The following is a 14,638-nucleotide window of genomic DNA, read 5'->3' on the forward strand; positions in this document are numbered from 1 at the left end:
TCCCTACCTCTTTGTCTCTCTTTTTATCTTTTTTCCTACCTCCTTTTGAAGACAATGGGCTGCTTTTCTGGGTGCCTGATGTCCTCTGCCAGCATTCAGAAGTTGTTTTGTGGAGTTTACTCAGCGTTCAAGTGTTCTTTTGATGAATTTGTGGGGGAGAAAGTGGTCTCCCCATCCTATTCCTCTGCCATCTTCATGAGTATACATATTGAAAGAGCCCACCAACTGCCTATCACAATGAATGAAAAAGACCCATACCAAGACCCAATGTCATGTAATTTAAAAATCTTCAGGATAAAGAGAGAAATCCTTCAGTTTTTCAGAGGAAAAAAGATTACCTTTTGCAAATAAGCAATCAATAAGGTGAATAACATTGAACATATCAGAAGCAACTCTAGAGGCTAAAACATGGTGGAAAAGTGCACTTTTTCTGAAGAGAACTGATTTGCAGAGACAGGATAAATCCTCACCCAAAATTTGTTTTAAATTTCAAGATTAATGATGCCACTCACATACCAAGAGGGTGTGGAAAAGTTTATTACTGATATAATGAGGCCGCTTAGAGAGGAGACTGTCTTCCTGAACAGGACTGAAAATGGCTTGAGAGAGCAGGGAAAGGAAACTGGGTTGGGATGTTTAGGTGGTTAGAGTGGGGCTGGGATGAGGCTTTAACTTGCCATTGTTGCCAGAATATGGAACACCAGGGCTCATCAACTTGTACAGATATGGGACAGAAGGGGAACTTGGAACAGTGAGGTTTAAATCTGTCAAACACTAAAGACTGCATCAGTCTTTTTAATATACTGGCCTAGAATTCTGTACTTAGCTAAACAATCACTCAGATAGGAAGATAGTATAAAGAAATTTTCAAACAGGTCTTCTATGCACCTTTTCTCAGGAAATGAAGAAGCTATTCCAACAAAACCAGAAAGGAAATCAATAAGGAAGAAATCATGAAATCTGAAATCAAAGGCTCTAATACATGAAATATATAAAAGAATTTCTTAGGATCATGGTAAAGGGAAATCCCAGGAAGACACCTGTGCAGCATGTCTAGCAGACAATCAATCCCAATTTGAGCAAGTGTATTGAGATCTCCAGCAGCAGTACTTGAAAAAAAGGAAGGAAAGAAAAAGGAGGAGAAAAAGGAAGGGAAGAAGAGAGGAAGAAAAAAAAAAACTGATAGATAACCTGGCATTTTTTAAAAAAAATTATTGAGAGGAAATTTATACTTTTGCAAAAAGTTGAGATGAAATAGGTACTTAGAAAATGAATTGAAAATTAGGTAATCAATAACTCAAAGGAAAAATAAGAACTTGTAGCAAAAATTTAACATAAATGATAGAGCTCATAGTACATGGTTCAGCTGTAAATATATTTAAGCAATTATAACAACAGAATCATTGAATACATTTAATTTATAAATATAAGCATATAAAAACAATAGAGTTAATAGGGTTGAAAACAGTTGTCTCATTATGATAGGGAGTTATGAGACAAGAGGTTGCAATTTTTTTTTAAATTCCTTTAAGAGGTGGTAGTTTTTGATAAAAGCTTGTAGAACTGACTTTTTAAAATGTATACTATAATTTGATATAAATGTAATTAAAAAATGCATTTACATTTCTTACTTGTGACACCAGGAGCAACCTTCTATTATTATAGTCAGGAACATTTGTTTATTCTTTTCTCTGCCAAGTTACCCAGGGGGTGAGTACAGGGCTTTCCTAGTTTCTGAGCCCAATTTGAGTTCTGGAGTTTGGTGGAAGGATTTTCTCTCCTGAGAGTGGTATTCATAGAATTTTGAGAGGTAGAAGTCACGAGAGATGCGGCAACCAAGAATGAGAAGGATGAAGACAATGAGAAAAGTAGCAAGGACAGGGAAGGACACTCTGGGACAGCTGAAGTATGGGAAGAGAAACATACTCAGAGGAATAGCCTGACTCTGACATCTGAAGAGGGGAAGAAGAATGGTAGCTTGAGTCAGTCAATTTAAGTGGTGCACTGGTGGCTGGAGGAGGAGGGCACATTGGGAGCAGTTGTCAACATTAAGGAGATGGTTGGAGTGAAAGAAAAAGATGTGGTGAGATCAAAGTGGGAAGGATAAAGAGTTAGTAGTCTCGGGTAGGTAATGAATGAGCAGAGATAGGTATAAGTCAGCTCCAGGGCAGAAGATAATGGGTTTTAGGAGTCATGCTCTCCTTTCATCCCTTATCCCACACTCCACCAGTTTCTGTTAGTGTTGACCTCTGTTTTATCATGTTAGGAATGTTTCATAAATGCTGACTGTCTATAGTAGAGTATATTTTCTCTTTTCTTACTACACTTTCTGGTTCTTCAAGTAAATACTAAGGTCTGTTCCTGTCATTTATTAGAAAGATTTTCATTCTAGTCTACTCTCACAGGGATGACTTTAAGACTTCTGAATTAGAGAGATTTTCTGTTCATATATTTCCCCCAATTTCCTATTGAGATGTTTGTTTTCTTATTATTGAATTTTTGGAGTTCTTTATATTTTGGATTCCAGTCCATTTACAAATGTTTTCTCTTACTCTGTGGCTTGTCTCTTTGAAATAGAAGGTTTAAACTTTGATGAAGCCCAGTTTATCACTGCTTTTGTTTTATGAATCATTCTTTAATTGTTACATTAAAAAAATTGTTACCTAACTCAGTGTCATGAAGATTTTATCCTGTTTTTTGTAGAAGTTTTGTAGTTTTAGGATTTGCATTTAGACTCACGATGCATTTATAGTTAAGTTTTTATATGATGGAAGATATGAGTGCAAGTTATTTTGTTTTGCTTTTGCATGTGGATATACAGTTGTTCCAACATAATTTGTCTGAAAGAATATCCCTTCTCCATTGAATTGCCTTTGCATCTTGGTCAAAAATAAGTTACTCTTATGCATGTAAGTCTATTTCTGGACTCTGTTCAGTTCCTTTGATCTATGTTCCCTTGAATCTATGTTTATGCTCATTGTTTTTTAAGTGGAATAACTAGAATCATCCTTTCTTCTTTTCAGCTAGTCAGCTTACAGTTAATGGGTTACTTATATATAAAACTTGCACTTGAAAAATTAGGTATACATTTTATTTATTTATATTTATTATTAAGGTATACTTGATAAAATTTGTATTTTTGAGTCAAGAATTATAACTGAACCAAAGTAGGGAAGGAATAAATGTATAAAACTTTGAAAAACAATGGAAGGGGTTTATATTGCATTTTCTTCATATCAAAAATAGACCTTTTCTAAGATTGAAATTCAAGTACAATTTAAGATTGTATACAATCGCATGCCATTTCAGTTTTATGTGTAATTTTACATTACTAGTATACAACTGCATGTATATTTGTACAAGTTTAAGTTCTTAGCATTTTAAATCTGTTTACTGTTGAAACATTTTACTCTTTTTGCTTGTTTATTCTATAGGACTAAGTTTGCAGCATGATATTTCTGGCTCTCTTCTAAGTTATTCATTTACAGACTCTTCTACAGAATACAAGAGTTCCGAAGAGAATTTAAGTAGCTTCCCATCACCTGAGCTCTTCAGAGGATCAGATTATTTAGGTGAGAAAATTTCAACCTTAAGTTGCTCCTCCATAGAAACTGGTCCTTTGTCTACAAATTTTGCAATGAATAATGTTCCTTTTGAGAAGGTATACTTATCTTCCTCACCAAAACCTCTCTGCCCAGTATCCACTGTGTTCCACACTCAGTCACATAGGACTATAGATCAAAACCCCCCAGATCAGGAAAAGATGAAGAGATTAGCATTTACATGTAATACATATTATCCAGTTATTAATATTGAGCAACTTTATACCTAACATATGTATATTTGTTCTCTTGAACTATGGGTTATCTTTTATTTCCTATACTTCTCTTACTTTTCAATAATTCAAAGGTTGACTGGACCATCTCCCTGCTTGAATTTTTTCTACAAATTATCAGTTATTTATGTTTGCCATATGTATAATTAACAGCTTTTGGTTAATGATGCAGATTGAACATATGCCTTCCTCCACAACTTTGTGCAATGGCAGAAAATGACTTTTTAAAAAAAGACACAAACACATAAGAGTAAAGAGAATGAGAAAGAATAAAGTTTGGAAAGCTAGATAGCAAATGGTCTGATAAAGTGGACTTAAAAAGCTGAATCCTGAATCAACAATGGGAATACCCCTGAAACAAGCTAGTTTGTACAATACTATACTATCCCAGAAAAGCTTTCAATGTGGCTTGTAAAATACTTGTAAAAAGCTGTGTCCAAAATACAAAAATTATGGTGACTTCTCCTTCTCCTTTCCTAGAAATTTATTCTTTGGGGTATTTTGAAACAGAGGGACCCTGAACTAAGCACTGTTAATAACAGGGATACCATGGTATTTTGAAATGTTGTCATTAACCTTGTCATAGCCTCATGGTGGGTGAAGTTTACTTTCTCACTCTTTGGCTTTGGGGTTGGCCATATGACTTTGGGCAACATGGATATCAGTTGCCCAGATATCAGAAGCAAACTTTTGATATGTGCATACATAATTGGTTTTGTCCCCCTATCCTTTTGCTATCATGAGGAAAATACAAATCTTCTTCCACTTATGATGGAAAAAACTCTTAAGCTGAACCATTGTGAGTCAGGGACCATATGCATATCCTAATTAGCTTCTACCTCTATTATTGAACTCCAGAATAAGAGATACAGAGCAGGATAGCCCTGGGCAGACTGCAGACTTCAGAGAGCTGCCCTAGTTGATTACCCAACCTATAGCCTGAAGTGGAGCTGCTTGAGTCAAATAGTAGACAGGTGTAAGAAAGAAATGCTTTCATTTCATGCCACTGAGATTTCAGTGTTATTTATTATATAGAAAAAGCCAACTGCTTCAGATACTGTCGTGAATGCAGAAAGGGGTAGTTAAATGCAAATGTATATTCCAAATTGTAGGACTGCTCACCCAATGCTTAGTCTCATCCTAACCCAATGGTCCATTTCTCTATTCAGCTTCTAGAATGCTAGCACCCAGAATTGAAACTTCCAGGCAGGAAAATGGAAGATTTTTTTCCTGAGAAATCTGAGCAACCCTAAAGAAAGTATCAAAAGATACTGACCTCAGTAGTACTTCAGTGAAACTGACAGGAACCCTACAGTGAAGTTGCCTATGTGGCCAGCCCCAGCTAAGCCATAGAGATCCCACTTAGCCATTTAGGGCCCCCTCTCAAATATGAGCAGAAGACAAGGACTACCAGACTTCTGATGAATTTTCTAACATAAAGCATAGAGGTCAAAACAGCGAAATATGGTAGTAAATCAGAAAGGTGTTGGAATAGTAAGCCTTACACTTGCCTTTCCCCATGGACACACCAATTCAACAACAATACATGGACTAATTTGTGTCCATGTATTTCCCTTTGTGAGATTTCCCTTTGTGAGAAATCTCAAAACTAGTTGAGTGACTCCTGCACCCCCAGGCAAGCTTGAAACCAGTCACATCAAAGCAAATAGAAAAATTCAAGACACCCTTTCATTATAATTCACATCTGCCATACAGCACCATACAATTGGCAGGAAACCTTCAGCTCCCAGATTTTCCCTAGGGAGGAAGGGAAAGGACTGAACCATGTGCCAAAAGCCCTCAATTATTTGGGGATAGGCAAAGAATGGACTACTGACTTGTCTGCCTCAGAGTGCTGGTGGGACCTGACATACTCTAGAAGTCTGATGAGTGCTGAAACAAAGATACCAGTTTATCCTAGCATGAGAACATTCACTAGATCCTGGCTTCTCTCTGGGGAGGGAAAGATTTGGACTGTGTTCAACATTCCAACATTTCTGGGGCTGCCCAAGGGACTAGCTTTTGTCTCATCTGTCTTAGAGCAGTGATAGGACTTGTTATATTCTAGATGCCTCATGGCCACTGAAAACAAAGACTCTGGTTTGAACTAGCAAGAAGGTTTGAGAAGATCCTGGTTGGAAAGATTGGTGAAGGTCATCTCCTGTATGAGGCCTACCTGTTTACAGACTGGGAAAGCTGTCTGTTTTATCTAATGTGCAGACACCAACACAAATGATTAAAGAGAAAGAAGAAGCAGGGAAACATGGTCCAAAAACTGAGAATAAGATAAAGCTCCAGAAAGTGACTCTGATTAAATGGAAACATGTGAACCACCTGACAGAGAATTTTAAATGATTGTCATAAAGATGCGCAGCAAATGTTCGTAAAGAACTCAGGAGAACAATGTATGGAAAAAGTGAGAATTTTAAGAGAGTTTTTAAAAAGAACCAAAAAGAAATGTTAGAGCTGAGAAAAACAATAAATGCACTAAGAAAAAAAAACAAAAAAGTAAAAGATCAATCAGAAGAAAGGATCAGCAAATTCAAAAATAAGTCATTTGAAATTATCCAGTCACAGGAGCTAAAAGGAAAAAGAATATAAAAGAATGAAGAAAGTTTGAGACTTACAGAACACAAGAAAACAGATCAGTATATGCATTGTGAGAGTCCTAAAGGGAAAAGGGAAGTGGGGAGGGAGGGAGAGGGAAAGGGCCAGAAGGTTTCTTCACAGAAATGGTTGCTGAAAACTTCCTAAATCTGGAGAAGGAAGTGTACATCCAGACCTAGGAACCCCAACAAACCTCAGATAAGATGAACCAAAGAAATTCACATGGGGGCACATAGTCATACTGCCAAAAGTCAAAGAAAAAGCGCTTTGAAAGCAGCAGTTTTAAAAGCGACTTGATATATACAGTGAGACCTCATTAGACTGTTTATGGATTTCTCAGCAGAAACCTTGCAGGCTAGAAGAGAGTGGAAGTAAATAGACAAAGTGCTGAAAGAAAGAAACATCTGACCAATAATACCGAAACCTGCAAAACTGTCCTTAAGAAATGAAGAGAAGAGAAGTCCAAACAAACAAAAGCTGAAGGAGTTAATCATCACTAGCCCTGCCTTACAAGAAGTGCTAAAAGGAGTTCTTCAAGTTAGAACAAAGGACTCTAAACAGCTGTATGAAAGCATATGAGTACAAAACTCATTGGTAAGTATATAGACAAATGCACTGATACAGTAACAGTGACATATAAATCACTCTTAATTCTGGTATAAAAGTTAAAAGACAAGCATATTAAATATAATTATAAAAATATGTTAATGGATATACCATATGAAAGGTGGTAAATTATAACATCAGTACTGCAAAATGTGTTTGAGGGGTGAAGTAAAAGCATAGAGTTTTTGTTAAATTGTTATCAGTTTAAAGTAGACTGTTAAAACTGTTTTATGTAAGCCCCATGGTAACCACACACAAAAAGTACCTGTTGAAGATACATAAAAGAAAAATAGAAAGGAGTCAAAGCATATCAATGTAAAAGAATCAATGAAAGACAGAGGAGCATAGCAAGAGAGGGAAGAGGGGCAAAATAACTATAAAACAGAAAAGAGTTAACAAGATTATAATAGTAAATCCTCTTCTATCAATAATTCTCCTCTATCAAAAATATAAATGGGTTAAACCCAATCAAAAGACAAAGAGTGGCTGAATGGGTTGAAGAAATAATCCAACCGTATGTTATCTACAAAAGACTCACTTAAGATTTAAGGGCACACATAGACTGAAAGCAAATGGGTGGGGAAAGGCACTCCATGTAAATTGTGACCAAAAGAGAGCACAAGGGGCTATACTTATATCAGATAAAAATAGACTAAGTCAGAAACTTTTACAAGAGACAAGGAAGAATGTTGCATAATTATAAAAGGATCAATTCATCAAAAACACTCAACAGTTAGGAATAAATATCCACCCAACATCAAAGCACCTGACATAGAAGGTAAACACTGGCAGAACTGAGGGTAGGAATAGGCATACAGTCATAGTAGGAGACTTCAATACTCCTACTTTTAATAATGGATAGAACATCTGGACAGAAAATTAACATTAAACTGATTTTGAAGTATATTGCAAAGCTATAGTAAACATAACATTATAGTACTGGAATAAAGACAGAGATATAGACCAGTAGGACAGAATAGAGGGCCCAGAACTAAATCCATAAAGACATTTGCTCTTTAACAAGAGTGCCAAGAATACTCAATGTGGGAGAAATAGTCTCTTCAACAAATGATGTTGACAAAACTGGATAGCCATATACAAAAGAATGAAATTGGACCCTTACCTTATACAAAAAAGTCTGCTCAAAATATAGTAAGGACTTACATGTGAGACCAGAAACTATAAAACTCCTAGGAGAAACATAGGGGAAAAGCTTTATGACAATTGGTATTGGCAGTTATTTCTTGGATGTGACAACAAAACACAGGCAACAGAAGCAAAATTAGACAAGTAGGCCTAGATAAAACTGAAATGCTCCTGCACAGCACAAGAAACAACGAAGTGAATAACCTATAAACAACCTACAAAAAGGGAGAATATTTAGAAGCCACATATCTGATAAGGGATTAATATCCAAAATATATCAGAAACTCCCACAATTCAATAGGAAAAATCCAAATAACTTGATTTTTAAAAATGACAAAGAAGTTGAATAAACATATTCCCCTCAAAGAAGACAGTCACATGGCCAACAGGTATATGAAAAGATCACTAACCGTCAGGGAAATGCAAATCAAGATCATAGTGAGGTATCACCTCACAACTATTAGGATGGTTATTATTATTTTTTTAAAAGGTAAGTGTTGGCAATGATGTGGAGAAATTGGATTTCCTTTTGTATACTGTTGATAGGGATGTAAAATAGTGAAGCTGCAATGAAAGAGTATGGCAGTTACTCAAAAAATTTAAAATATATGTGGTCCAGCAATCCCACTTCTGGGTATTTATTCAAAATAATTACTGTCAGGATCTAGAAGAAATATTTGAACTCCCATGTGCATTGCAGACTTTTCACAATAGCCCAGTGACCATTGATGGATGAATAGATAAAGAAAATGTGGTATATGCATACAGTGGAATATTATTCAGCCTTTAAAAAGGATATCCTGTTATATGCAACACTACAGAAGAACTTTGAGGACATTATGGCAAGTGAAATAAGCCAGTCACGGGAAGAAATATACTGTATTATTCCACTTGTATGAGATAGCTAAAGTAGTTAGATTTATAGCAGTTGAGAGTAGAATGTTGGTTGCCAGGACCCAAGGAGAAGGAAATGTGGGGAGTTGCTGATCAACAGGTAGAGTTTTAGTTATGCAAGATGAATAACAGGTTCTAGAGATGTGTTGCACGACATTGTGCCTATAGTTAACGATACTCTATTGTACTCTCAAATTTGAGGGTAGGTCTCACGTTAAGTGTTCCCACCACAGTAAAATTAAAAATAAGAGAAGAAACCAAACAGAAATAGGAATACAAGAAAGATACTGGGGGGAAAAGTTTTCCTTGAGATAAAAATATGTATATTGCATTCATTGAATAGGAACAGGATGCTGTTTAAAAAAAAAGGGAGTGAGAATATTCAGAGAATAAATTAAATGCAATAGCAGAATGGAAAACTCGGTAGAAGGATTAGAAAATAAATTGAGATTTCCCAGGGGAAAAAAAAAGTCAGGAGGGAAAAAAAGGAGAAAAAATATTAGTTAGAGAAGTAGTATATGAAATCTAACATCAAATAATAGGAGTCTCAGAAAAAGATAATGAAATAAACAGGAGGAAGAAAATTACCAAAGATATAACTCAAGAACAGTTTCTAGATCTAAGAAGTATGATTTCTGGGTTTAAAGGGCCGTACAGTGTCTAGCACAAGAGATGAAAAACACCAAGACAGAACAATATAAAATTTCAGAACATCAGAGAATGGAATAAATAGAATGGATTTATACAGTTTGGTAGGGTTTAGGATTAAATAGATGAAGAATACAGAGAAATCTAAACAAACAACTCTTTATTGGCTCCAGGAAAAACAAGAGGTGGTCACTGTATATATACCAACAGAGTTAAAGACAGCATTTTTATGACAATTTATCATCATAACGTTTGCATTGAATACTGGCCTAACTAAATATGCCATATAATAATATGGGGATAATGGGAAAAGTGTGGAAAAGGAAGTAAGAGTATTTGGGCATTGTAATAGCCCAAAGATTATTTAATATCCTGATGTCCTCAAGGGTTTTTTTTATGCTTCACCTAAACTTTCTTCAATTACTGTAGCTTTGTATGGGCTAGGAACCTAAGTTGGGGAGAAAAAGGTAACCTGCCACTTGTGTGCTATTCAAAATTTTGTGCCATTTCTCCCTGCTTCTTTTAGAATGGGAGCATCCCATGTTGGAAGAAAACATGCCATGTAAGAATTCTACTCTTTTGGACATAAGTAAAGCAGTAGCAATAGAGAAGGTACCTGAGTTTTCAAATCTCTCTGCAATTTTAGGTAAGTTTCACATTCTTTTTCCTCATGTCACAAAGGGAAAAACCCTTGTCAGTATTGAAAAAGCAAAGTATTTTTTCTCTTGAATGATTTTTTAGCTAAATTAATCAATTAGGATTACCTTTGGCTACACATAATATCTGACTAATAGTAAGTAACTTAAGCATATATGGGTTTACTTCTTAAAAACATTTATTTTGAATTTTATTAATATACTTGCAGAAAAGTTGCAAAAATAATAAAAAGGGTTCCCATATACCTCCCATCCAGCTTTCTGAAATGTTATTTTCTATAACCATAATCAGTTCAGTTCAGTTGCTCAGTCATGTCTGACTCTTTGTGACACCATGGATTGCAGTACACTAGGCTTCCCTGTCCATCACCAACTCCCAGAGCTTGCTGAAACTCAGGTCCATTGAATTGGTGATGCCATCCAACCATCTCATCCTGTGTCGTCCCCTTCTCTCCTGCTTTCAATCTTTCCCAGCATCAGGGTCTTTCCCAATGAGTCAGTTCTTTGCATCAGGTGGCCAAAGTACTGGAGTTTCAGCTTCAGCATCAGTCCTTCCAATGAATATTCAGGACTTATTTCCTTTAGGATGGACTGGTTGGATCTCCTTGCAGTCCAAGGGACTCTCAAGAGTCTTCTCCAACACCACAGTTCAAAAGCATCAATTCTTCAGCACAATACAATGGTCATAATTAGGAAGTTAACATTGGCGTTAAACTGTTAGCTACAGACCTTATTCACATTTCATCAGTTTTTCTACTGTCTTTTCTTTGATTCAGGATCCTATCTCGGATCCTACATTGCATTAGATTGTTCAGTTCAGTTCAGTTGCTCAGTCGTGTCTGACTGTTTGTGACCCCGTGAACCGCAGCACTCCAGGCCTCCCTGTCCATTACCAACTGCCAGAGTCTACCCAAACCCATGTCCATTGGATTGGTGATGCCATCCAACTATCTCATCCTCTGTTGTCCCCTTTTCCTCCTGCCTTCAATCTTTCCCAGCATCAGGGTCTTTTCCAATGAGTCAGCTCTTCACATCAGGTGGCCAAAGTATTGGAGTTTCAGCTTCAACATCAGTCCTTCCAATGAACACCCAGGACTGATCTCCTTTAGGATGGACTGATTGGATCTCCTTGCAGTCCAAGGGACTCTCAAGAGTCTTCTCCAGCACCACAGCTCAAAAGCATCAACTCTTTGGCACTCAGCTTTCTTTATAGTTCATCTCTCACATCCATATGACTACTGGAAAAACCATAGCCTTGACTAGATGGACCTTTGTTGACAAAGTAATATCTCTGCTTTTTAATATGCTGTCTAGGTTGGTCATAACTTTCCTTCCAAGGAGTAAGTGTCTTTTAATTTCATGGCTACAGTCACCATCTGCAGTCATTTTGGAGCCCAGAAAAATAAAGTCAGCTACTGTTTCCACTGTTTCCCCATCTGTTTGCGATGAAGTGATGGGACTGGATGCCATGATCGTAGTTTTCTGAATGTTGAGTTTTAAGCCAACTTTTTCACTCTCCTCTTTCACTTTCATCAAGAGGGTCTTTAGTTCTTCACTTTCCGCCATAAGGGTGATGTTATCTGCATATGTTATTGATATTTCTCCCAGCAATCTTGATTCCAGCTTGTGCTTCTTCCAGCCCAGCATTTCTGATGAGGTACTCTGCATATAAGTTAAATTAGATTGTTATTTCTCCCTTAATCTACTGTGACAGATCTTCAGTCTTGGTCTTTTGTAAGCTTGATACTTTTGAAGATTACTGATCAGTTATTTTGTAGAATGTCTCTCCATTTGAATTTGTCTAGTGTTTTCTCATGATTAGAAAGAGATTATGCAATTTTTGATAAGAATACCACAGAAATGATGTTGTATTAAGGAGTTCTTAATGTCAGTACATTTATGTTATTATTGGTCATATTAATGTTCACTTAATTAAGGTGATATCTGGTTTTCTCCACTGTAAAGTTACTAGCTTCCCTCTGTAGTTAATAAATACCTAAAAAAAAAATAGTTTATGGCTCCATAAGTCCTGTTTCTCCTCAAACTTTCATCCACTGATACTACCATTCCTCAGAGGAACTTGACTGCAACAGTTCTTACTGTGGTGTTCATGTAATGGTGATTTTCAATCAATACTTTGCTGTTACCTGTTACATTTATTAATTGAAATTTCTTTTTGAAAAGTAACTATTTTCTGCCATTTATTTATTCAGTTATTTATATCCGTATGAACTCATGGATATTTATTTTATGGGTTAAAATCCACTTCTTTTTTGCTTTGTCTCTCTCTCTCTCTTCCTCCCTCCTTCCCTTCCTTTATCCTATTATACACACAGAGAAGTTTCAGATTTGTTAACCCAGATCCCTGTGAGAAATACATTTACTAAATAGATTACTACAGCATTTATGTACAGTTCTATTTGTCTTTAGCATTACAGTGTCCTATCAACAGACTCTTTTCAAAAATTAGGTAGGCTAGTTCTTTTCCTCCACTTTCACTGAAATTATTGTTCAGTTGTTATGTAGTAATTAATACATTCCTTTGGTAGTGTTGAATTCAGTTTTTGATTCCCCCTTCCTATTTGGTTTTGTTTATTTATTCAGGGGGAGAGGGCTGTTGAAGGTATGTGAAACATTACTATGGTTCTAAGAATTATAGTTATACAAAAAAATATTATCATACAAGCAATACAGAAGAGTATTGCTACATCTTCTTCTACTGCTACCATGATGCTTTTGCCCTCTTCTTTCTACCCCATTTCCACCCACCCCTTTTTGGTAAGCAGTCTCTTTAATTTACGCTTTATCTTTTTTGTGTTTCTTTTACACAAATGAACAAAGCCCTGTGTATTTTCTTTCTTTTTTAAATTGAGGTATAGTTGATTTACAATATAGTATTAGTTTCAGGTATACAACAGGGTGTTATATATATATATATGTATTTTTCAGATTATTTTCCATTATATATTATTACAAGATATTGAATATAATTTTCTATGCTATAGAGTAAATCCTTGTTACTTATCTATTTTAGGTATAATAGTTTATTTCTGTTAATCCCATACTCTGAATCTGTCCCTCTCCTTCTTTCCTTTCCCCTTTTATAGCCATAAGTTTGTTTTCTATGTCTGTGAGTCTATTTCTGTTTTGTAAATAGATTCATTTGTATTATTTTTTAGATACCATATATAAGAGATGCCATATATTTGTCTTTCTCTGTCTGACTTACTTCACTAAATATAATATTCTCTAGGTCCATCCATGTTGCTGCACATGGCAATATTACATTCTTTTTATGGCTGAGTAATATTCCATTGTGTGTGTGTGTGTGTGTTTGTGTGCGTGTGTATACACACACATCCATACTACATCTTAAGCTAGTCGTCTGTTGATAGGCACTTGGGTTGTTTCCATGTCTTGACTATCGTAAATAGTGCTGCTGTGAATGTTAGGATGCATGTATCTTTTTAAATTAGAGTTTTCATCTTTTCTGTGCATATACCCAGGAATGGGATTGCAGGATCATACATAGCTCAATTTTAAGTTTTTTGAGGAATCTACATACTGTTTTCTATAGTGGCTACATTTTCATTGTGGCAATTTACATTCCCACCAACAGTGTAGAGGGTTCCTTTTCTCCACACTCTCTCCAACATTTTTTTGGGTATACTTTTTCATGATAGCCATTTTAACAGATGTGAGGTAATACTTCATTGTGGTTTGGATTTTCATTTCTCCAATAGTTAGTGATATTGAGTGTTTTTCATGTGTTTATTGGCCATCTATGTGTCTTCTTTAGAGAAATGTTTATTTAGGTCTTCTGCTCATTTTTTGAGTGAGTTGTTTGCTTTTTCATATTGAGTTGTTTGACCTGTTTGTCTCTATTGGATATTAACCCGTTGTCAGTTGCATCATTTACTAATATTCTCTTTAATTCTGTCGGTTGTCTTTTCACTTGGTTGATGATTTCCTTTGCTGTGCAAAAGCTTTTAAGCTTAATTGGGTCCCATTTGTTTGTTTTTGCTTTGATTTCTTTTGCCTTGGGAGACTGAGCATAGAAGATATTGCTACAATTTATGTCCAAAATATTTTGCCAGTGTTCCCTTCTAGGAGTTTCATCATGTCATGTTTTCAGTCCTTTTTTTTTCTTTTCTGCACTGGGTCTTCGTTGTTGTGCATGGGATTTCTCTAGTTGTGGCTACTGAGCTTCTCATTGTGATGGCTTCTCGTTGTCGAGCACAGGCTC

The 14,638-nt window shown here is 35.9% G+C and overlaps 1 protein-coding gene across 3 annotated transcripts in view; it reads left to right on the plus strand.

Annotated features, from left to right (window-relative positions):
* Nucleotides 1-14,638, plus strand: part of MEIKIN (meiotic kinetochore factor) — a 138,306-nt gene that overhangs the window by 19,547 nt on the left and 104,121 nt on the right. For all 3 annotated transcript variants that reach the window (XR_009737463.1, XR_009737464.1, XM_061422862.1), the window contains exons 5-6: nt 3,435-3,572; nt 10,263-10,382. Coding sequence is in view for 1 of the 3 variants with exons in the window: in XM_061422862.1 (XP_061278846.1) it covers nt 3,435-3,572; nt 10,263-10,382 (258 nt within the window). In the remaining 2 variants the exon portion in view is untranslated. The remainder of the gene's footprint in view (nt 1-3,434; nt 3,573-10,262; nt 10,383-14,638) is intronic.

The sequence above is a fragment of the Bos javanicus genome, chromosome 7 (assembly GCF_032452875.1).
Source record: "Bos javanicus breed banteng chromosome 7, ARS-OSU_banteng_1.0, whole genome shotgun sequence".
Taxonomy (NCBI): domain Eukaryota; kingdom Metazoa; phylum Chordata; class Mammalia; order Artiodactyla; family Bovidae; genus Bos; species Bos javanicus.